General features: G+C 41.4%; 1 protein-coding gene across 7 annotated transcripts in view; it reads left to right on the forward strand.

The window, feature by feature from the left end:
* Positions 1–24028, forward strand: part of SORCS2 (sortilin related VPS10 domain containing receptor 2) — a 1939515-nt gene that overhangs the window by 1845346 nt on the left and 70141 nt on the right. For all 7 annotated transcript variants that reach the window (XM_069203288.1, XM_069203250.1, XM_069203258.1 and 4 more), the window contains exons 19-22: positions 6449–6635; positions 8410–8543; positions 19823–19946; positions 21835–21947. In XM_069203288.1, coding sequence (XP_069059389.1) covers positions 6449–6635; positions 8410–8543; positions 19823–19946; positions 21835–21947 — 558 coding nt within the window. The remainder of the gene's footprint in view (positions 1–6448; positions 6636–8409; positions 8544–19822; positions 19947–21834; positions 21948–24028) is intronic.

Raw genomic sequence — 24028 nt, forward strand, 5'->3', positions numbered from 1 at the left:
GTGCTTAGCTGTGGACTTTGGCCTCTAGCTCAGCCAACACCTAGGGAAACCTAGCAAACCTGGATATTTCTGAAAACTAGACACCTAGGGGAACCTATGATGGGGTAACTTGTGGCGGTCTTAACAGGTTCTGTTACCCAGAATCCTTAGCAAACCTCAAGAGTTAGCAAAAAATACTTTTTCCTCACATTTTGGTGATAGAAAGTTCTGGAATCTGAGAGGAGCCACAAATGTTCTTCCACCCACCACTACCCCAAGTCTCCCAATAAAAATGGTACCTCACTTGGGTGGGTAGGCCTAGCGTCCACAACAGGAAACACTCCAAAATACTACATGGACACATCAAAATTATCAAATACAAAACTACCTGTTTTTGCAGAGCTGCAGTCTCACCCATCTAGGAGTATGCAAATGTAATCTTTGGTGGCGAGGAGGACGGTCTCAGTGGTGTGGTTTCTCTGGGAGCCAGACTGAGAGGGGTCAAGGATGTTGTGGAGTTCGATGTGTTTGGTGAGTTGTCTGTTGCCAGCCTTTTTTGATGACCTTGGCTGGGAAGGGGAGTCGACAGACGGGGCGGAAGTTCTTGAGGTCGTCTGCGGTTGGTTTCTTCAGTAAGGGCTTGATTTCGGTGTGTTTCCAGATTTCTGGGAAGGCGGCTGTTTCGAAGGAGAGGTTGATGATGTGCCGGAGCTTGGTGCAATGGTGCTACTTGCTTTGTTGAAGTTATGGTGGAGGCGGGGCTCGGAGGGAGAGCTGGAGTGGATGGAGTTCATGATGTTGAGTGTTTCCTCATCAAACCTATCACACAGGAGCCATCAGGTGACAGCTGGACGCTGCCAGAAAATCCGTTTGGTTTTAGGCAGGAAAATGACAACTTTCTAAAACTGTAATTTCTAAAATAGTACTATAAAATCTGACTTGACCATTACATTGGATTGAGTCCTTGAATTATGTTTCTAGCCACTCCCAAAATGAAGTATTATAAGTTGTTATAATGTAACCCATTGTTTTCCTATGGGAGAGGCAGGTGTGCCTCAATGAAAATTGTCTATGGGAGTTTCCATTGTCAGGAGATGTAAATTATTTAATATGCATGCCCTATTTTTTAAATACCATGCATCCTGCCCTATTGGCTTCTAGGGCATACCTCAGTGGTGACCTGTAAGTATCAAAAAAGAATGTTGAGGGCTAGCAAAAGGTTAGTTTTGCCAGGTTTATTGGCAATTTTAAACTGTGTACCAAGTCTGCATTGGCAGACATGTTTTACACTCCTATTTTATTGGGTGGGACAATGAGTCCTGTCATCCATTGGTAGCATTCAATTTACAGGCCTTGGGTTCATGGTGTACCATATACTAGGAACTTACAATTAAATTAAAATGTGCCAATTAGGGATATACCAGTGAGTACAGTCCTTTAGCCTGCAAACACCATCTCAGCAAAAGAAGGTAAAAACTGGGAGGATACCACTCAAAAGATGGTAATTTCTAACAGTGGTGCAGACTAAAGAAATACTAAAAATACAACATGGAGAAGCTCCTGGACAGTTAACAGTCACTAAAAATCTGGAATACTCAGCCTCTCTCTCTCATGGGACAATAGTCCATTGCAAAAACTTGTGTTTTTACCATTTTGTCTCTACACACTACAGAATTCACCTTGTCCTAGGCTACCCAACACTTTGAGAAATTAAATAGTTTGCTGGTCTCCCTGGTTTGGTATAGGAAAATAAGTAAGGTTTTTTTTGTAAGTTTCTTTATTAGCATTTCAAGTATGACTGTGCACATATCTTTGCATGATAAAAATGTTGCACATTTGTTCCTTCATTGAACAATAAGGTCTTCATATTGCTGATTACAGATCCAGTCCTGCACATGTCAAAACACGGGTAGAGAAATGAATATACAAGTAATGGAACATCCATCAGGTTCTCATATTCATAGTAAACTTTCCATAACAGGAACAAATACTTTTAAGGTAGCACCTCCACCAGCCCCCACAACCCCAGGCTTCCATCTTGATCAGTCACTAAATATGCAATCAGAGATGAGAGCTGGATGATTTACTGGCGTGGTTGCATTTCATGAATGATATACCCCAGGCTTCAGGGTCTGTCAGTAGATCTGTGAGGCAAAAACCCACTGTTTGGGAATGCTTTACAGTTCCTGGAACCATAATTCCTAGGAAAATACATAAAGTTGTGCTTGAGTCGTTACAACTGGAAGATGGGGCACTAGACCTCCCAAATATGGAGCTATATTTTTGTGCAGCTGTATTCCGCATGCTGCTGGTGGGCTGCTGAAGAGGACAATTGGGAGAAACATTTGCTGAGAAGACCCTCAGCAATATCCCTCTCCTTTAGTTACTTGTGCAGTGAGGAACGCACCTGGAGATAATCCCAATAATGTGCATTTGAGAGACAATTACTTTAAGAATCCTAAAGCGTTTGCCATTTGTGAGAGGTGTGGACATATGGACCTTGCATCCATTTAAATGTATAGATTCAGATAGGGCAATGGCACAATGGAGGAATGGGGGCTGTACTTCATTGGGAAATTTAAAACCAGGAAATTCTTCAATACCTTCCAGGGTGCACAGGATTCATTTGGCGTGGGACCTGACCAGTTCCTTCAAAATGCCAAGGTGTCCAGGCGAGCCAGAGAGATCTGTGCAATTTATCCTAATGCCCTCCCTTCTACTAGAACACTTGACGCAGGCCAGAAATTTGCACTGTACTTACCGAACACCTGTCAAACTGTGCATAATATATCTGGGTAGGTCAGTGATATGCCCAAGATGCAGGTTAGACTGAGCAACTTTTATATATTTGATGTGGTCATGTACTATGGTTTTGGTGTTCTGGGGGGAAGGGAGATAGTTGAGAGACTGGGTAGGGGCAAAGGATTTCTCTATATGTCGCTCCAAAATGCCTGCTGGGTACCATAGCAAAATGCAGTAAAAAAGTGCAATACAAGTTTCTGCATTTAGCTTTGGTTTTGGCACCACAGAGATGTATAGTGATTAGTTGAATTGGCACACAGGGTCCCAGCATAATATTGTAGACCAAGAAAATGGGAGTTGGCCGACGAAAGTCATTAAATTAATCAGAAGAGATGAAAAGATGGTGAATGACATGGCTGGGTGGAGATTATGAGAGAATTAGCAGTAAGTAAAGTTGAGTGAACATGAGAAAGCAGAACATCACAATATCTACTAAGATGTGGCACTGTTCTGTTCTCTCTCTGTACTGGTGTCCTTAAGGCTGCTATGCGCCAATTCAGACACCCTTATGCCATAGTACAAGGGTGTCTGTGTTACGATAAGCAAAGTTTGTGTGCAGGAAGGAGCCCCTTCCTGTACAAAAGGTATCCTAGAAGTCAGTTTCCTTTTGGCATGTGTGCTGTAAAATGCTACACAAATGCAACAAGGGTAAAATTAGGTGAATTGAAAATATTTTGCCTCATTATACCAGCCTCAGAGAGGCACAGGATTTTGGTGCAGATCCCTGTCTACAGTTCTTGACCCATGGGTGGACATGGAAATACCCATGTACCACCCATGGTGCACCCACTTGACGCAAAGTAATGCAAGGAAAACCATGTAGCAGCTTTGTGTTACTTTTGGTTACAATTCAACTCAAATTGCAATTTGTGTTGGATTGTAAATCCCAACCTAATATATTGAATCAGGTTTGCGTTAAAAAAGTAACATAAACCTAATGCAAACTCTTTATAAATCTGGGACTTAACTTGAATTTCTTAACGGAAAAGCCTGCTGCTTTGTGCCAGTGTTTTTAGGGATTAGGTCCAGGTTTTTTTATTGGGTTGAGTTATTTTTTTCTAACTAGGGACTAGTTAAATCAAATTGTGGCAGTCCTTACCTGGTTGCCCGCACATTCATCAAACTAGAATCACACGAATAAGCAGAGTGTATATGCCAGTTAATTGCTTAGCGATGTCAATCCTTTTAAACACACTGCACCCTCCCTACCTAGCCTCCACTCAAGGGAGGCTGTGAATATGATTTAGGTTCTCCAATACAGGGGTGAGGTATAAATTGTAATACCACATAACTCTTCATATTTGCTTGTCAGTACAATGTCTTGGGATGCACCGTACCTATTTGTGTGAAACCATAATATCATTGTCAGGCTATTTCTGTCAGAAAGTTTTTCTTTTATAAATTAACCCCCATGTTTTTATGATGCATTAATGGTAAGCAAAAAAAAAATATTTTAGTTTTACATAGTGTACATATTGCTCACAATGTTAATTCATTTGCAGTTGTTAAAGATCACATGTACATTTCCAGTTGCCTCTGCCACCGCTTACTGGTGGCATCTCCATGGACAGGCTTCCATGGGGAAAAGGCTGCTGGCAGTAATAGGGAGAGAGGAGAGTGGCCCAAACCTACCTGCAACCCTCTGAGGCTGCTGCTTGTCCTACTTCCTAGTCTTTGTTCAGGGATTCCTCTTTCTTCTCCTTGCAAGTTCCATCTTGGAGCTCAGTACAACTGGGAAGTGCAGGGGATCGGGACAAAGGCTCACCGGCAACCTCATGACCTTCCTGGAGAAAGAGGGCAACCACTTGTCTAAGGGTTGTTACTAGCCGTTCAAAGGATTTTGAGGATACATTCCAGTCTAGGTCTTTGATTTCTCTCTTCAGTAAATCCAATATGGAGGAGTATTCGCTTTTTATATTCCTTTTCGCAATCCAACATGGCAGTCGCCATGTGAGACTTTCTGTAATTTCCTTTTCTTGGCTGTCTAATATTTAAGGACAGCTGTCTTCCTTGCTCATTCCATTGAACACAGACATAGCACTTTTTGGTGGGTTCAATGCCCCCTTACCGTCTATTTTTGTCCAGATATTGCCTTCTTCAGTATTTGTAAGATACATCTTGCAGTCAAGTACTTATCCTGTCCTCACGTTTCTCCTGAGCTGTCTCGGTATTGTTTCCTCCTTCACCTGGACTCTAAGACCCTCTTCCATTGCCCTGGAGGTTTTGTGTCACTGACTTTTCCCACAGTAAACCACGACAATTCTGCTGACCCCTGTCTTTCACATGTTTAACAATAGTGGAGTAACACCATATATAAATCTTATAAAGGGAAGGTCCACTCTGCTAGAACAAGTTGGCATTGCAAAGATCTACATTTCCTCCATAATTGCAAATGTCTTAACAATTGACTTTAATTGTGTATTCAGCTTCTGCTACAGGCAGGCCATCATAAAAATGTGAAGATGAGATCACCTTTTTTCTTGCTGACAGATGCATTCTCATGTCTCTTTATTAAAGCCCCTCCTCCCTTGCTCCAGTGATCAAGTGATCATGTTGAACAGCAATATGTGTCTGTCAACCTTCATCACGTCAACAGTCACCTGTACCTAACACCAGTTAAAAAAAATGTGCAAGTTCCACACTCACCCAAAACCATGACCCACATCTGTACTATAGTCTTCGGCAAACCTGACTAAGGAATAGAAGGGGAAACCTTGTGCGTGTTCCTCCCTCTACCCATTCCAGCTCTATGAAAATGCCATCACATCTGCTACCAACATCATGTTTCACCAACCATCCTCCGTTCTAACAAAGATCTTTTAGCAATTTGATGGCTTTAGCATTGCTTGCTTCAACTTCCCTCCCCACCTACCATATGCTAACCCACTCCGAGCTGCTTTCTAACATGTCAAACCCTTAACACATTAATCATCCACAAATCCCTTTCTCGTGTCAAAATGCAACCCTTTCCTCTACCTTGCTCCCTTTCTCAGAAGTGCCCTTCATCTGAATTTCCAAAATATAACCACTAACTTCGCATTCAAGACAAGGTCATGTATATTTCCTCAGATTCACTGTGTATCCTGTTGATGCTAAAAAAACAATGCGGCCACTGTAGGAGAATGGTCAATTTGAAGTACGTCCAAATTAAAATGTCCTTAATGCTTTTACCCTCATTGTGGATACTCAGATCTTGATTTGGCCGTTAACAGGAGCTACTTGCCTAATCTGGGACACGAGTTGTACAATGACCATTCAAGGCACAAATTTCACCTTAATGAAAGTCAAATGTGCATGGTCCAACATACCCAAAAGGAGGGAACATCATAAAGGAATTGGTGTGCAATTACCAATTCCTGAGGTTATTTCCCCATTTTCTAGGATCAAACTCGTAGTGGTTTGCTAATACCACACCCAGAAATTACTGATCCATGATAATGAGGTTTCGTGATGCAATATTCCAGCCTACCTCTTGTACAATGCCTTACCATTGTCATTGTGCATTTTTTTCCAATCCGTCTCGAACTTTAAGGTTTCAGTCTTTCCACAGAGCCACTTTACAATGCATTGCCTGCAGTGTTCTTTGTTGTGAGGTTCTTTGATTATCATTTCTCAGTGAGAGGATTGGTGAATAAAATAATTCCATTTAAATATTTTATCTTCATAGGGTGATGTTCTTAATACTAAATACCAGGTTGACCTTGGAGACGGCTTTAAAGCAATCTATGTCAACTTGACATTAAATGGAGAGCCCATTCGACACCGCTATGAGAACCCTGGAGTCTACAGTGTCTCTGTGAAGGCTGAAAATGTTGCTGGGCAAGATGAGGCTGTGGTGTTTGTCCAGGTGAACTGTAAGTTGATTGCTTTTTTGTACTTCTACATAATGCAGTCAATGTGTGCACCATTAGTAAGAATGTATTGCTGTTTCCTAGCCTTTATCTCGCCATATAGTCATGCATGTTAAAATGAGACATAAGGAGGCTTCGTAAGTATACGCAGTAAATTCATCATGTCTACAGAGCGTTAAGTGAAGTCAAATTAGAACTGGACATTTGGGAGGGGGCTATGTAGTTATTTTTACAGTAGGTCATTTGTCTCTTTCCTTGCTATGATTTCATGTGTGGGTGATGTTTTTGTCTGCTAAAGAGGTACACAATCTGTAGTCCAAACAGATGGGGTGAAGGTGTGATTTTGAGAGAATGTAAATGTTTGGTTCACATTTGGATGATTCCAGCTCTTTTCAATATGTAAAAGATACACTGATGTCTCATCTGTAGGCATTGATGTTCATATGCAATATGTCTATTTCAATGGCCACGTGGATAACATAATTAAGCAAATTTAAAACAGCTATTCGTGTGGCTTAGTATGTAAGCAAAGGAAATTCATAGGGCATATTCTGCAGCATGTATATCAAACTATTATCACTTTCTCACAATTAAATGATTTTAGCAAGGTATGTGCATTGTGCTGACAACAGAGAAAATCTTATCATCAATTGCACTGTCATCAACATATCCGCTTTGTCTTTGGGTTAATTCTTTTCTATAATACATATACAATGGGACACTCATGAGACCACAAGTTCCCACGTAGCTATTTAATAAAACATACCATAGGACTGACTTACTGAGACTCATTTTAGGATTCATCATAGAATGAATGAGCTTTACAGCTGATTCTTTCAAACTTCATAACCTAACAAGTTGTCTTCACAAGTGAAACAATTTATGTTTAAGGGTTAGGATAAACCTTTTCAGGTCTTAGCTACAGGCAGCAACAACTCTCTGTTTGCAAAGCCTATTGTTTCCAAAACATTACATATACTTAGAATCGGCTTTGTCTAGTCATTGAGCATGACTGGATGGCTTAGTTGTCCATCTCATTTTTACTGCTTGTTCAATGGCTTTCCTCCCTGGTTTGGTGTCTCTCTCGCCCGGAAGTATTTTATTTTCACACTGCTCTGACTTGCAGTATTCTTCCACTGCTGACATCTGTCATTGCTTTGCAGTACCTGGAAGCAACTGATTTCCCTCCCTACTCCTTGTTCCTTCCCCATCATCTTCTGCCCCCACCCAGCATCCTCTTGCCCCACCAGCCTCCCTTTTTAAAAACATTTTCTCATCCACCATGCTATTGGCGAGCTGCCATTTTAAATGTTTTGCCTGTTTCAAGATGGCCACATGTGTGTGCATGTGCGGGCACCCATTTTACCAAATTAATTCAAATATGACTACCATTAAAGTGCTTAGATCCGTGGTGCCCATAATTGAACTGTATATGTTAAAAATTGCAAATGCATTCAAAGTTGGCAGCCACGGATGGCCATCTGAGAGGAGCACATGTTCACTGTGGTTTACTACACCCTACAAAGCTTTGACAAAGCCAATAGGTTTCACTGCCAACTCCTATTGACTTGATGTGAAGATTCTTTTGATTGCAGGATACATGGATAGCTAATTGTGACTGTGAAGTTGTACTTTATGCCACAGTTCCTAATTATTAATAAGAAGGAAGCGAAGCTAAAGTCATAGCTGCAATAGTAACTATAGATGTATGTAGAACTGTAAAATGCTAATTATTAATGTTTAGTCCATGATTTATGACATCTGGAAACTGTTTCAGCTCCCTTGCAGGCGCTTTATCTGGAAGTGGTACCAGTCATTGGTAAAAACCAAGAAGTGAATCTTACAGCTGTCATAAAGCCTCACAACTCAAACCTTACTGTGTTCTATTGGTGGATTGGGAACAACCTTCAGGTATGAAAAAAGATGCACAAAGTAATACAAGAGAAGACAATGCTATTTCTTTTCATCTTTATGAACTCTCTTTCACCATACTGTCACAATACAACTGCTATGTTTTAGAATAGTGTTGGATGTACAATTGAAATGCATTGTTTATGTTTTTTGGTACATACAGGGTGCAGTTTGAGTATTGAGCTCCAATTTATCTTTTTTTTGTTTTTCTGTATCATTTAAGGGTGAAAGGGTTCGGAGAGCAACTGAACGAGAGATAGTTTGGAGAACCATTTTACAGAGTAGATGTTAGATTAGAACAGATATATCTTCACCCTGCTTTTGAAATTAGTAAGGCTGGATGAAGCCTTAGTTAGGTAGTATGAGGCCATTGTTTCTTTTGGAGGGTTGCTTCCAGGTTGTCGGACTTAGAATGCCAGCGAGTCAGGCCACTTTAGTGGGTTTGTAGACTCTTGATGGAGTTGCTGTGGCTGAGATACAGTGCTCATTATGTGAACGCCCTAGCCCAATAGATGACTGTTGATAGTGAAAATAAAATGTTCTTTACTTTTAAAGCACTTTATCTTTCTTGTCAGATTAAGCCACACTATTCACTACTGGGCCAGTCATAAAGAGTGCAATTATGTCTTTTTTCCAATTACTTTGTCACTTACGAATTAGAGGATTGCTTTTTTTGTTAATTGACCACTGGGCATAGCTGCAAGATAACAGCAAATCTCTTCAGACCATGGATAAATTTTTAAAAGGCATTTCATGGTACTCTGGAACCACAATGAGTCTATGTAAATGTACTCTTCACCTGAGAATGGCTCTTCCCTCATGCCCATGATAAAACTCCACTTTCATGCATCTTTCAGGAGCAATTCTGTAAAAACATATAATGTGTCTAGCTAACATGAAGGCGATTGAATACTCTGATTGTTGCATTTGACACATGTTAGAAATGGGTTCTTTGTTTGGCAAGGACCCTCACCCTAATCAAGGCAAAGGAGAAACACACCTTGTTAACCCCGCTCGCCCCCTTTGTAGCTTGACACGAGCAGAAAGGCTTAACTCAGAAGAAATTTGTAAAGAATTTGCACCAACACACACAGTAATACAGTGAAACACTACAGAATGGACACCACACCAGTTTAGAACAATAGGTAATATTTATCTAAATCAAACAAGACCAAAATGACAAGAATCCAACACACACAAGTCAAGATATGACTTTTCAAAAGAATAAGAGTCGTACTACATAGAAAACAATGGAAGCATTCTTGTTACACAAAGTACCTGGTTTTCGTAAAAAATAAAGCTGCACCGGTGAGCGTGCGCCGGAAAAGTCAGCGATGCGGCAATTCCTTATTCGCAAATGAGGCCGTGTGCAGTTTCTTCTCCGGTCGGGTAGGCGATGCATCATTTTTCTCCCTTGCAAGAGATCGATGCGTCTATTTCCGGACAGGGCACCTCGGATCTGCGCAGGTTCACGATGACTTTGACACACAGCGACGATGTGTGAGAAATCCGGTCACACAGTGTTGGAAAACCGCATTGTGTGGGGTTTGCATCGTTATCAGCAGCCGCAAGCGGGTGTTGCATTATTTCTCCAGCCGTGGTGCGTCGATCTCCCAGCCACAATGCAGGTGGAGCATCGATTTCACCACAAATCGGGCGGCGTGCCATTTTTCAGCTGTGTTGCAGGTGGTGCATCAAAAGATTCCCTGCACAGCTTCCTGTCTGTGGATTATTGTCCTTTTTCTACCAGCTTCACCTTTCAAGCGCCCAGGGACTGGATAAGGCACCACTTGGCAAGGCAGGAGTCTCACCAGTCTTTGATGACCCTGATACTTCAAAACAGGAAGCAAGCTCAGTTCAAGCTCTTGGAGATTCTTCACAGGAAGGAATATACCACAAAGTCCAGTCTTTTTCCTCTTTCAGGCAGAAGCAGCAACTGCGGGCCAACCCAGCAAATCACAGTCACAGGCAAAGGGGCAGTACTCCTCCTCCAGCTCTTCTCCTTGGCAGAGGTTCCTCTTGGTTCCAGAAGTGATCTCAAGTCTGGGGTCTTGGGTCCACCATTTATACCCCTTTCTGCCTTTGAAGTAGGCAAAGTTCAAAGGAAAGTTTCTGTTATTCACAAGATCCTGCTTTTCCCAGGCCAGGCCCCAGACACACACCAGAGAGTTGGAGACAGCACTGTGTGAGGGCAGGCACAGCCTATTCAGGTGTAAGTGACCACTCCTCCCTCCACGCTAGCCCAGATGGCTTATCGGATATGCAGGCTACACCCCAGCACCCTTTGTGTCAATGTCTAGAAAAGATTCACAAGCAGCCCAACTGTCAGTCTGACCCAGATAGGGAATCCACAAAGAGGCAGAGTCACAGAATGCTTTAAGCAAGAAAATGCCCACTTTCTAAAAGTGGCATTTTCAAACTAACAATCTAAAAAAACAACTCCCCTAAGAGATGTATTTTAAAATTGTGAGTTCAGGGGGCCCAAACTCCATATTTCTATCTGCTCTCAAACAGAAACTGCACTTTAAGGATATTTAAAGGCAGCCCCCATGTTAACCTATGAGAGAGATAGGCTTTGCAATAGTGAAAACCGAATTTTGCAGTATTTCACTGTTAGGACATGTAAAACACATCAGTACATGTCCCACCTTTAACATACACTGCACCATGCCCATGGGGCTACCTAGGGCCTACCTTAGGGGTGCCTTACATGTATAAAAAGGGAAGGTTTATGCTTAAGTCAAAATGGCAGTGCAAGACTGCACACAAGACACTTTAGGGGCAGGTCTCAGACAGGTTTACAGGCTACTCATGTGGGTGGCACAATCAGTGCTGCAGGCCCACTAGTAGCGTTTGATTTACAGGCCCTGGGCAACTCTAGTGCACTTTACTAGGGACTTACTAATAAATCAAATATGCCAAACCTAGAAAAGCCAATTACCCATACAATTTCACATAGGGAGGACTTGCACTTTAGCACTGTTCAGCAGTGGTAAAGTGCCCAGACTAACAAAAACAGCAAAAACAGAATCCAGCACACAACAACAACCTGTGAGGCAAAAAGTTAGGGAAGACCACACCAAGGATTCCAGGTCTAACAACACAGTTGTAAATTAAACTCGAGAGGTAAGATTAACCTCAGGCATCATCCCTTTACTGTGTGTGGAGAAATAAACCTGTCCAGGATAAATGAGGGCCAGAAGTTGTACCAACTACAAATAGGTAAACAGTGTTTTAATGCTATTAGGAGTGGCCTTGACATTTACAAAATGCAAATGAGCCATTCACCAGGCATTGACCCACCTAAGGTATTAGGCTTGTCTGTAGTGCATGCACAGAAACACACAGTTGTACAGGCACACTTTACACATATGTCATACATATATTCACACATACACACACCTGCAATCATCCTCACAAAATACATTAAAAACACAGATCATTTCTAGGCAGGCTTTCTTGCATAGGCCAAAGAGATAGCTCCTAATGCTCACTGACTAAATGACTTTGAGGTAAACGTGGACACCCACAATAAATACAAAGGCACACATGTACAGAGACTAATAGGCCGAAAGGAACTTATTTACACCGGCCAACAGTTATACTTGTACTAAATTACAGGAAATTATCTGCTGATTACAAATGCACACAGTACAACAAACATCAACACACATTCTGGCATCTATGAATGAAAACAGCCATGCAGGCTATCATTGCACACAGGCTAAAAGGCATACATCCAGATACTTGTGCACATACACCACCAGATACACAAACATCTACGCACGTAGTCCAGTAGACATAATTCTTCTAACTATAGAGAACCAACGTGTAGGCAAGCAGAAGCAGGAGCACATTCACACAATAACCAACACACCTAGAGACATAAATGCACAAAGAAAAACAGATATATATGCACTGATGTACACAGACTAAAATACATACAGATATTCTTGCCACACAAGGACAAATCTATAACCATCCATTCACACACGCCGAAATGTCAATAGGCTTCAATGCACTCAGAATAGCAGACATGTAGGTGTGAATGTTCACAGACTAGCATACACGCAACCATGCACACACAGAGAAAACTTATATCAGGTACCCATGCATACATATGCAAAACATAAAGGCACACATATGCACAGAAAACACACACTGATACAGACTATCAGCAGAGCAACAGATAGGCACCCAAGCAGACATAAATGAATACCCAGTCATGCATACCATCAGAAATGAAAGTACAAAGCACACACAGGCACACTTACGCACACGTACAACAACATGCACACAACACACATAATATTACCCAGTGGCGGCCACCACTAGGTTATTATACAGGGAGTGCAGAATTATTAGGCAAATGAGTATTTTGACCACATCATCCTCTTTATGCATGTTGTCTTACTCCAAGCTGTATAGGCTCGAAAGCCTACTACCAATTAAGCATATTAGGTGATGTGCATCTCTGTAATGAGAAGGGGTGTGGTCTAATGACATCAACACCCTATATCAGGTGTGCATAATTATTAGGCAACTTCCTTTCCTTTGGCAAAATGGGTCAAAAGAAGGACTTGACAGGCTCAGAAAAGTCAAAAATAGTGAGATATCTTGCAGAGGGATGCAGCACTCTTAAAATTGCAAAGCTTCTGAAGCGTGATCATCGAACAATCAAGCGTTTCATTCAAAATAGTCAACAGGGTCGCAAGAAGCGTGTGGAAAAACCAAGGCGCAAAATAACTGCCCATGAACTGAGAAAAGTCAAGCGTACAGCTGCCACAATGCCACTTGCCACCAGTTTGGCCATATTTCAGAGCTGCAACATCACTGGAGTGCCCAAAAGCACAAGGTGTGCAATACTCAGAGACATGGCCAAGGTAAGAAAGGCTGAAAGACGACCACCACTGAACAAGACACACAAGCTGAAACGTCAAGGCTGGGCCAAGAAATATCTCAAGACTGATTTTTCTAAGGTTTTATGGACTGATGAAATGAGAGTGAGTCTTGATGGGCCAGATGGATGGGCCCGTGGCTGGATTGGTAAAGGGCAGAGAGCTCCAGTCCGACTCAGACGCCAGCAAGGTGGAGGTGGAGTACTGCTTTGGGCTGGTATCATCAAAGATGAGCTTGTGGGGCCTTTTCGGGTTGAGGATGGAGTCAAGCTCAACTCCCAGTCCTACTGCCAGTTCCTGGAAGACACCTTCTTCAAGCAGTGGTACAGGAAGAAGTCTGCATCCTTCAAGAAAAACATGATTTTCATGCAGGACAATGCTCCATCACACGCGTCCAAGTACTCCACAGCGTGGCTGGCAAGAAAGGGTATAAAAGAAGGAAATCTAATGACATGGCCTCCTTGTTCACCTGATCTGAACCCCATTGAGAACCTGTGGTCCATCATCAAATGTGAGATTTACAAGGAGGGAAAACAGTACACCTCTCTGAACAGTGTCTGGGAGGCTGTGGTTGCTGCTGCACGCAATGTTGATGGTGAACAGATCAAAACACTGACAGAATCCATGGATGGCAGGCTTTTGAGTGTCCTTGCAAAGAAAGGTGGCTATATTGGTCACTGATTTGTTTTTGTTTTGTTTTTGAATGTCAGAAATGTATATTTGTGAATGTTGAGATGTTATATTGGTTTCACTGGTAATATTAAATAATTGAAATCGGTATATATATTTTTTTTGTTAAGTTGCCTAATAATTATGCACAGTAATAGTCACCTGCACACACAGATATCCCCCTAACATAGCTAAAACTAAAAACAAACTAAAAACTACTTCCAAAAATATTCAGCTTTAATATTAATGAGTTTTTTGGGTTCATTGAGAACATGGTTGTTGTTCAATAATAAAATTAATCCTCAAAAATACAACTTGCCTAATAATTCTGCACTCCCTGTAGTTATGTCTGCACTTCCATGGGTAAAGCATTTTTTGGTTTAGCGCTATTTGTTGATCTTCATGGGTCTCTCCAAAACAGTGCTCTTTTTTGGTTAGCTTCATCCTGGAAAGTTATGGGGTGATCAATCAAGGGAAGTCTGAGAAAAAGGGGGGTCCCAAAGCACAAAATCCCCATGCATTTCCTATAGACATTTTTGAACAGCGCTACTGCAAAAACTGGTGAATGTTACTGCAAAACCTGCTGAAAGGAATTGCACCAAATTTAGCTAGAAGCTAGATCTTGGTCCAGCAAGCACGCTTTTTGTGATTTGGTGTAAATCCATTAATTAGTTTTTGAGAAATTAAGATACAAATGTATTTGTATATCTGTATGGTTGAGCTTAAGTGACTCTTGCAAGAGTCCTGCAAGCTCATCTTCAAAAAACTAGAGTCGTCTGATTGGCCTCAGGGTCTTTTTTCCCCTGGACCACCTGGCTCCTGCAGGAGTGAGGCTCCGGCGGAAGCAAGTATTCTGATTAGCTGGCTGCAACATTAAAGAAAATGTTGAGGCAGCCATTACAGGACACCAGGACTTAGCCCACTGTCCTGAAAATAGTTTTAAAAAAAATATAAGAGGGAAGGGTATCAACGTCTTGCCCCTCTAGCCTTGGTGGCAGGGTCCCACAGGGACCCTACCCCAGAGCCCAAATGTAAAAAAAATTCTGGGATCCTATGGTACTCCTGAGGGATCGTGGGGGAAAAAAACAACATGGCCTTCCCCATTTTAAAATATTATTATGACCCCAGGGTGTGCTGAGGCCTGGGGGTCAAAGTATGCATATAACTGGAGAGGTGGTGTGGGTGTGACCATCTCCCCTAGCCGATTATGGCCCAGGGATGCATACCCCAGGCCACAATATTAAAAAAAAAGGGTAAAGGGGTACAGGACACCCACTTTCTGAGCCTCTGTGAGGCTCCATGGACCCTATCACCTGCAGCCAATCGTTCAAGTAAGGGGAGGGGGCAGGTGGGCCCGCCTTCCTAACCCTCTAAGGGTCCCTGGACCCCAGCCCCAAGCGCGTATATATATATTGAAAGGGGAGGGGGCCTGCAATCCCATCCCTGAGACAATCACATCCGCAGGGACCCCATCACCCAGTGGCCAGCATTACAATCAGAGGGGAGGGTGGCACAGGACCCACTCACTGAGCCTCTTAAGGCTCCAGGGACCCCACCCCCCCAGGACTGGCTCACTGGCTGTGTCCCTGGGAGCCCATCTTGAGACACTGTTTCCCTGCCTGCAAAAACAACAGCAATATTAGGAAATATATATGTAGGACCTGATTCACAAAGATCCTCTGCACTTGTGTGGACTTAGAGTGGACTCTTCTTAATGGGAATACTCATAGCAGAGAGTCCAACTTGTGTGCTGAGAATCACCCACGAGTGCAGAGGCCCTTGGTGAATCAGGGCCATTTAATCCATTACCCAAGGAGAGTTTGCCATATTTTTTTAAAGCACTCCTATCTGGAGCTCTTTAGCTGGATGCAAGACCCTCTTATGGTTGTTTTTATGTTTGCATTTTTCAGGCTGAAAATGTCAATAGAAAGGCTTAGGGGCTGATTTAAGAGCCCCTAGCGTCTCCTTGTGCCATATTAGCATCATTTTGTTTACGCTAGTGTGGCCCAACTTGGCCAAAATTGCCTTGCCAGATTTACAAAGTGGTGCAATGCATGCATTGCACCACTTTGTAACCCTTTGCGCTACATTATGCCTGCGCCAAGCTTAATGTATGCAAAGGGACGTTCCCCCATGGGGGAGGGGGTGAAAAAATGACACAAAGAAGTCTAAGAGATTGTTTTTAATGGGCCTCAATGGGCTTTGCAGGATTAGCGTCAACATTTTTGATGCTAGTCCTGCAAAGCTCCGAATGAGCATCAAACATTTTGACTCTAGTTTCCCTAACTGCCGCCACAGTGCGCCGTATGTTAAATACGGTGCACACATGCTGGCATTAGGAGGACCCTAAGGGGCTCAAGGAAAGTGGCGCTGCACTTTGTGCAACACCACCTTCCTTAAATCAGGACCTTAGAGGCATGCTTCATTTAAAAATATCTCTGTACATGTCTCTGAGTCTTTCTTTTAACATTTTTAAACCCAAATAATAGAGTCATGAAAACTATGAAAAAGAAAGATTCACAAACTTTTTTTTATTAAACATTTTTATAATAATGACTATTAGTGAACAGTTCATTATGTGAATTATTTAAACATTTGATAAAAAATATTGGTGATTTTTAGAGAAAGTTGATAGATTTGCTTGTATATAAGGAGATACTCACCCCTTGATAAAGCCAATAGGCTCACTTTTTAATATTTTGGTGTTGTGACTCTTTGACAAAGTAAGGAATGCTGCACAGTGCAACAAAAACCTGCAAGACCAACCACACGCTGTTGGCATACCTTCGGCCTTGCACACATGTTATTGGCTGTCTGCTGGGGATGCATGCGGGGCCTGGCCTTTGGCCATGTAAGGCGTGAGGTTGGCTTTATGTAGGGTAATAAAATATGACTTTACTTTTAATAAACCATACAAAATTCACTGCAAAAAAGGCAAAGGTTAAACTGAGGTTTTAGTTCAGAATTGTAATTATATCTAAGTTTACTTAAAGATTTTTTTAGAAAATCACTGAAAAAACAAAGGTTAAAGTGGCAATATAGTTAGGTGAAAATCACTGTGTCATTGTTACGTTTTAAAGTTAAAAAAAACTGAAATTGACCAGTCATAGTAATCTCCCCTCTGCCCTAAGGTACCTATAACTGTGCCCTCGCCATCCACTGCTAATTACTCCACATATTAGATCATTCATGACAAAATCTGTGACATCATTGATAACATGGCTGCTAGATCTGCAATTACATCATTGTTAATAGCACTGTGCACGGCGGGGCCATGAGTTATAGATGCCTTAGGGCACGTATGCAATGTGTGAAATGTTAGTAGAAATAAAAAGATTTCCCCAACTTTGCCCCCACCTCAAGGAAGAATTATTTAGTGATGCAAAGCTCCGTTTATCAAAAATAGTAGGTAAGGGTTTGTATTTAAAGCCATGTGTGATTTCAGTGAAACACTGAAGAAATACCCAAGGAAAACCCTCTTGATGCAAAGTACTGGAAGGTAGTGTAGAGTGCTTTTTACACTAAAACGGCACACTCCTAGCATTGTGAAGGAAAGTAAAAACACTATCAAGATTGAGGCACTTTAAATCACTTTTCAGAAGTGAAAAGTCTTGATAGATGTGCCCGAAGCATCTTGCATTTCTTTCATTCTTGAGCAGGTTTTGCTAGATGTCCTCTTACTTGATACAGTCTGCCAAGACACGATCTTCTGCAGGCTTGTGAATTATCATATAGTTATATTGTCGTAATTCTTCACTTATCAATCCTTAGTATTTTTTTCTTAGGATTACCAATTATTATGTGTAGATCTGGGTGCTCTATGATAGCGATGACATATTTTCCATTTAGGTTTGTATTATTTATCTTCAGCTTTTTATAGGACTCCCAAACAACTAAACAACACTATAGATTTAGTTGTTTGGTCAGTGGGCATGGGCCCTCCCTACACTCGCAGGAGGCCGGAGGCATATGTTTGGGCAGGGCTTTCAGCTGGTTAATGGTTGATGTTAAGAATCTTTAGCACACTTGTTTATTTCTCATTTTGGCATACAGCATTGAATGGCAATGGCGGACCCCGATGCCCCAACCATAGCGTGCCAGTTTTTTAATTAATGGGACCACTTTGTAATGTTAATCAAAAGTACGATGTGTTGGTTGGGGAGACCCTACCCAGTATGATGTAACAAAATGCATGTAGTATGGACCCAGCTTTAAAATCTGATTGTTTATTCCCATATGATGTTCCCTGTTGACCACACTGTATATTATACCATAACGTTTGAAATACCCATATAACAAAAGTGTTTAAAAAAACATTATAGAGCGTGGGTGCATCAGGGGGGTGTAAAAATCATTAGGAGTAAGTAGAGATTTTCAGTTGCTATAGGAAAGACCTGATTTTGGTAACATCGTACATATGACGGGAGGAGGACATCCCCAAGGGAGGAGTTTTGATGGTGCAGAGATGTTTACACCAACTCCCTCCCTGATTGTGTGGTTGTGTTTTGCTATAACCCAAAAGAGGGGGCCTTGGTGGTGCAAAGGCATGTAAGCCCACTCCTCATTTGACTTTGCAGCTATGCCTGGCTATGATCTAAAGAAAGAATCCCTCCTTCTGCTGTGGATATGCTTGGTCTACCTCTGAGACAAGCTTTGACTAACCTTGAGGACAGTTCAGTGTAATGAGACAAACCCAACTAAGGATGAGCCAGAATGACACTGTATCCAAGTGGGCTCCATCCACTGTTTGTTTTGTGTCTATCTTACGAGTAAGATGTGCCGTGTGATCTGTGTTTGCAGTTATTTCCAATGTGGTTTTGCCTGCCTTCCCGTAGTGACCTCCTGAAATTCTATTGTTTAGCCAGCAATTTCTTATAATTGTGTTCGTACAAAAGACATTGGGCCAGATGTATGACATATTTTTGCACTCGCAAACGGTGCGAATCGCAAAATTCGCCCGTTTGCGAGTGCAAAAAAGTGGTCTCCGATGCATGAAAGGCATTCGAGACCACAAATAAAAAATCACAAAATTTGTGATTTCTTGCGTTGCGACCTGGTTTTGTGAGTCGCAATTTGCGATTCGCAAAATCCAAATCGCAAGGAGATGCTGCAAAAAATCGCAAATTGCAATTTTTCGCAGAATGCCATTTTGCACATGCAAAATACCATTAAAAGAAACCAGGTGGTAACCTGGTGCAAAATTTAAAAATGCATTTTTAAATTGTACATGTAAAGCACACATGCCCTTTTGGCATGTGTGCATCTTACATGTCCACAAAAATGTTTTTGGGGTGCAGCAGAGAGGGCCTTAGGCCCCCAGCACCCTGGGGTTTTGCATTTCCAAAATTGTGATTTCTAGTTCAGAAATCGCAATTTTGGAAATGCAAAAAATTTGCCCATAACAGGCCCATAGCTGCAAATGGGGCCGGTATCGCAATTTGCGATTCGGTAATAGCATTTGCGATTTTTAAGAAATCGCTATTACCGATTCGCAAATGTGATACATGGCACTTTGCGAGTCGGAAATAGCGATTTCTTAAAAATCGCTATTTCCGAATCGCAAAGGGCCGTGATGATACATCTGGCCCATTAACTTTATTTTAGTCCTTTTTAAGGCTGCAGTTTTACTATGGACCTCCGAATGTTGATCGAGCTTTAACATTTCAGATATATCCAGTATTAATTGTAACCTCATGTCTCTTATTTTTTCAGCCACTTCTGTCGTTGGATCGATTTCTGGTGACAAGTTTTGCAGAGGCTGGGGAGATCAGAGTAACAGTCCAGGCTTCCTGTGGAAGTTCTATGCTTCAAGACTCCAAGATAGTTCGTGTTTTTGGTGAGATATGTTTTCCTGGTAAAGTTTCGGCTGACATGGACTTTTCAGAACTCAACGTTATGAATCGCAATGCAATGCTTGCAAAGAAATGCACCACGGTTTTCTCTGTATGAATAGATTTAAATGTGTAAATTAAAATGGAGAAAATAAAAGATGGGATGAATTGCTGTTCCTAATGGATATACTGTATCCTAATTCAATTATGGTAATTATTATTTTCCACTACTGTGGTAAAAAGTGTCTTTAGAGATTTTTGTGCACGGAGTGTACTGTGTGCTATTGTTGTGATGTGGAAAAATAGCGTAATAATAAATTACTGTATTGGGAATACCTCCAATAGCGCTACTAAATACATGGACATAATGACAAATACATGAAAATTCATGTTGCTCACTGTTCAACTTTGATAGCTTGTCATGAGTAGAAGGAAATTTACGAAAGAAAATATCTGATCTGATTTATGTGGAATAAAAACAAACAGCAGCTCAAGTAGATAAGTAGAGACAACATAAAGGGCCACACTGAAAATGAAAAACCTTTAATTCGAAAAATAACAAATAAAGGATACATTTAAAAACGTTGGTAAAAAGTGAGGGTAAAATAAATGCCATTGAAAACAAATTCAAGTCTGCAGTTTGATAAAGGTTCATGAAAAGTGCATTAATGAGCAAATATGACCACTGGAGTTCTCGACTTTTTACTGGAACATTCAAGAATCCAGCGGCTGGCTAGCAAGTCCAGGTAGTTGAATCAAATTTGAGCCTGCTTAGGCTTTCTATCTCGTCACTCAAAAAGCCTTTTTTAAAAGGGCAAGTGGCACTTATCTATCTATCTTTCTATCTATATATCTATCTATCTGGAGGCTCTGTCCCTATAGGACTCCATAGTGAAGTGGGTCAATGTAGCACAGAGCCTCTCACTGACTGCCACACATCTGCATTAAAAGCTCATAGAAGAAAGGATGGACCCAGTGAGGCATCCAGTGACCATTCACAGCTGGATTGGATGTACCAGGTGGTACTGATGAAGATTTTCTTGTTCAGATTTCAACAGGTTTTTGGTCTTAGAGCGATCCAGCAATCCGGGTCTGTATCTAGCAATAGCTTTATATGTTTGCAGGAGACCTTTGCAAACCATTGAGCAGAAAATAAAAGCTCCCAGAGAGACAAAGTTATGCAGCTATGCAACAAGTCTGCATCTAGGTTCGGTTCTAGTCGGAGTCAACAAACATATTGCTTGAGTCCCACAGAAAGGTAAAATATTGCAAAAATTTAAGTTTTAAAAGCAAAGTTAACAAGCAGATTTCAGAAGTGCTTTCTTTTGAACTCGTACCACAGACCCCCTCCCTTGCTAGAAAACTAAGGCAAGTCCCTTACAATAGGTGTAGGTCTTAACAGTTTTTCAGATGCACGCCACTTACTGGGATTTTCGAAACTTGTGCAGCAGCTGCCTTTGGTACAAGACTTTCTTACAGCACAAACTACGTTTTGCGCTGGACATTAAATGATCAACACTTTTGTTTTTCCGGTATAAAGTGTTGACGAGTCTGATCTTTGTTTTCAGCTTTCACATTTTAAACATGGAGAAAATACATTAGCTCAATGCATAAATAATTACATAAAATATAGCAAATTCAGTTTGCTCCATTGTTGTGCAGTTGTAAAGATTGCTGAAATATGTCCGGTGCACATGCATACAGCAACACAAGTGCAAAAGGGGTTTGCTCCAGCTTGCACCAGTGCACCCTTTACATAATCTGGCTAGTGATCTTTTATATACTGCATTTGTGGTGTAGTCCAAAGTATATGCACTGTAATTACTTTGCGCTCATAATGATTTCCATTCAGTTGCCATTCTCACTTTTAATAGAAATATTTCTTGTCTGTAGATCAATTTCAGGTTATTCCACTAAAGTTTACTAAACATCTGGACATTTACAACCCCAACATACCAGAGTGGAGGCAAGATATAGCTCTTATTGTGACACGACTTCTATCTAAGGTATGGTGAGTTATTGCACAAGGGTGCCCTAACCTTTATCATTTACGTTTTTTTTTATTATTGTTATGTAAACTTTCAGTGCACTTCCTTTTGTGCATCAAAATGAAAATTTCGAAAACAGCATTAAGAAGGTATTTCACATGTTTTGCTTGCAGATACGTCATGCTGCTTATGCATGTGTGTAAAAGGTTATAGGACTTAAAGTATACTGAAACAGCTGCTTTCATCTGTACTTCCAGCTTTTTGAACATGTATTTTGTTCTCGTTTAAGTGATTTGTTTGAATATCAAGGAAACTAACTATTGTGACTTCAACTAAGCAAAATATTAAATTGGTTGCACTTATCGAGAAATAAAGATGCTATCTCACAGTTTTACTAATTCTTAAAAGTGATGGCTGTACATTAGCCTTTTTATCATTCACAAAATGTAAAGAACTATTATCCCTCTGTTCAGGGTCCCTCTGCCATGCAGCAGGTGCAGTAGCACTGAAGCCCAGACGTGGGAAAGAGGCCCCGTGTGCCTTTTATTATTTGTATTCAGAATACGAATCACATACTCTGAATGATTTAAACAGACAGCCCGTGGTCTGGCGGGGAGGACGAGCGGGCGAAGGGATTAGGGAGACGAGAGATGGCATTACGCAAAGAAAAGTCAGAAGACAGAAAAAAGTGATAGACAGGGAGGAGGCGATATGGATGAGCAGAGGGGTGTAGGAAAGAGGAAGAGAAAGTGACCAGAAATAAGGATGTCAGGGAAAAAACAAGAAGAAGGAAAGCGAAGATAGAGAGAGTGACAGAAGCAAAGACAAGCTATAGATGTGAGGGATCAGAAGGCAGGAGATATAATATATAGATTAAGGGGAGTTTGAGTGAAAGAACGGCAGTACAGAACTATGTTATGCATATTTGTAATGTGAACTATCACCTGTTAGGGTATCCTGGCGCTGAGCAGGTCCGTGTGCCTGGCCTTGCCTATGGTGGGTTGGCTAATTGAAGTGATGTGAGGTCTGTGTGGGAGTTTGACGATGAGTTTGGCTGCAGAGTTATGGATGGTTTTGGTTCTTCTATTGAGGTTTTTGGTGTTCCCTGCATAGAGATCTTCCTTTAATCCAACTTGCTGGTGACCAGGGCATGAGTGCCAGTTTTCCTAGTTTTTCTTGGGAGCTGTTGGATCTAACCCTCTCTGCAGGGTCACCCCAGGTTTTTGCCTTCCTCTGCATTTCTGAACTCATTTTTGTTGGCTTTTATAACTTGTGCACTTTTTCCCTGTGAGTGGTAAAGTGCTGTGTTCTTGCTCCAAAACATGATACAATTGGTCTACACCAATGGTACATTTGGTACATTTAATTGACTTGTAAGTCCATAGTAAATAGTACTAAATGTACCAAGAGCTGGTAAATTAAATGCCACCAGTGGGCTGTAGCACCCATTGTGTCACCCTCTAAAGCAACACTGCAAAGCATGTCTCAGGCCTGCCACTTCAGCCCTGAACTGCCCTTTTGACCTACTAAATTAAACCCTTTTCCCGACTTAAATCTTTCTTTTTAAGACTTATAAAGACACCTATAAAGTAGTCCCTAGGCTGATGGAGCAGGGTGCATGGTATGTAAAAAGTGGGAAATGTGGTTTTAAGTTTTACATGTTCTAGCAGTAGTGGTTACTTTTTGAATAAAATGTGCCGGTGCTCAAAGCTTTCCTCTGAACCTTGTGGCTGCTGCAATTAAAGGTAAAAGTGTGAGCAAAGAATACTAAGGCAGCGTAATCCTAAAGCCATCTCAGACCTCTTTAATCCATAAACAGCCACTCCCTGCCCCCCCCCCTTCAGCTCACTCTTGTAGCTTTCTGCTTTCTCCTCTTGTGACGCTTTTCCATCTTTCTCTTCCTCTATATTTAAAAAAAAGTGTCTTTTGATCACAATAAATGCTGGATGCAAAAAAATAAGTAGCGACCCTCAAAAATAATTGCTGGTTCCCCCACTAGCAACCATGGTCTCAAATTAAGCACTGTCTTGCAGTGAAAAGCTCCTAAAGTTGCTTTTCACTGTTGTAAGGTCAGTCTCTCCAGAGACTAATACAGGGTT

The sequence above is a fragment of the Pleurodeles waltl genome, chromosome 1_2 (assembly GCF_031143425.1).
Source record: "Pleurodeles waltl isolate 20211129_DDA chromosome 1_2, aPleWal1.hap1.20221129, whole genome shotgun sequence".
Classification (NCBI taxonomy): domain Eukaryota; kingdom Metazoa; phylum Chordata; class Amphibia; order Caudata; family Salamandridae; genus Pleurodeles; species Pleurodeles waltl.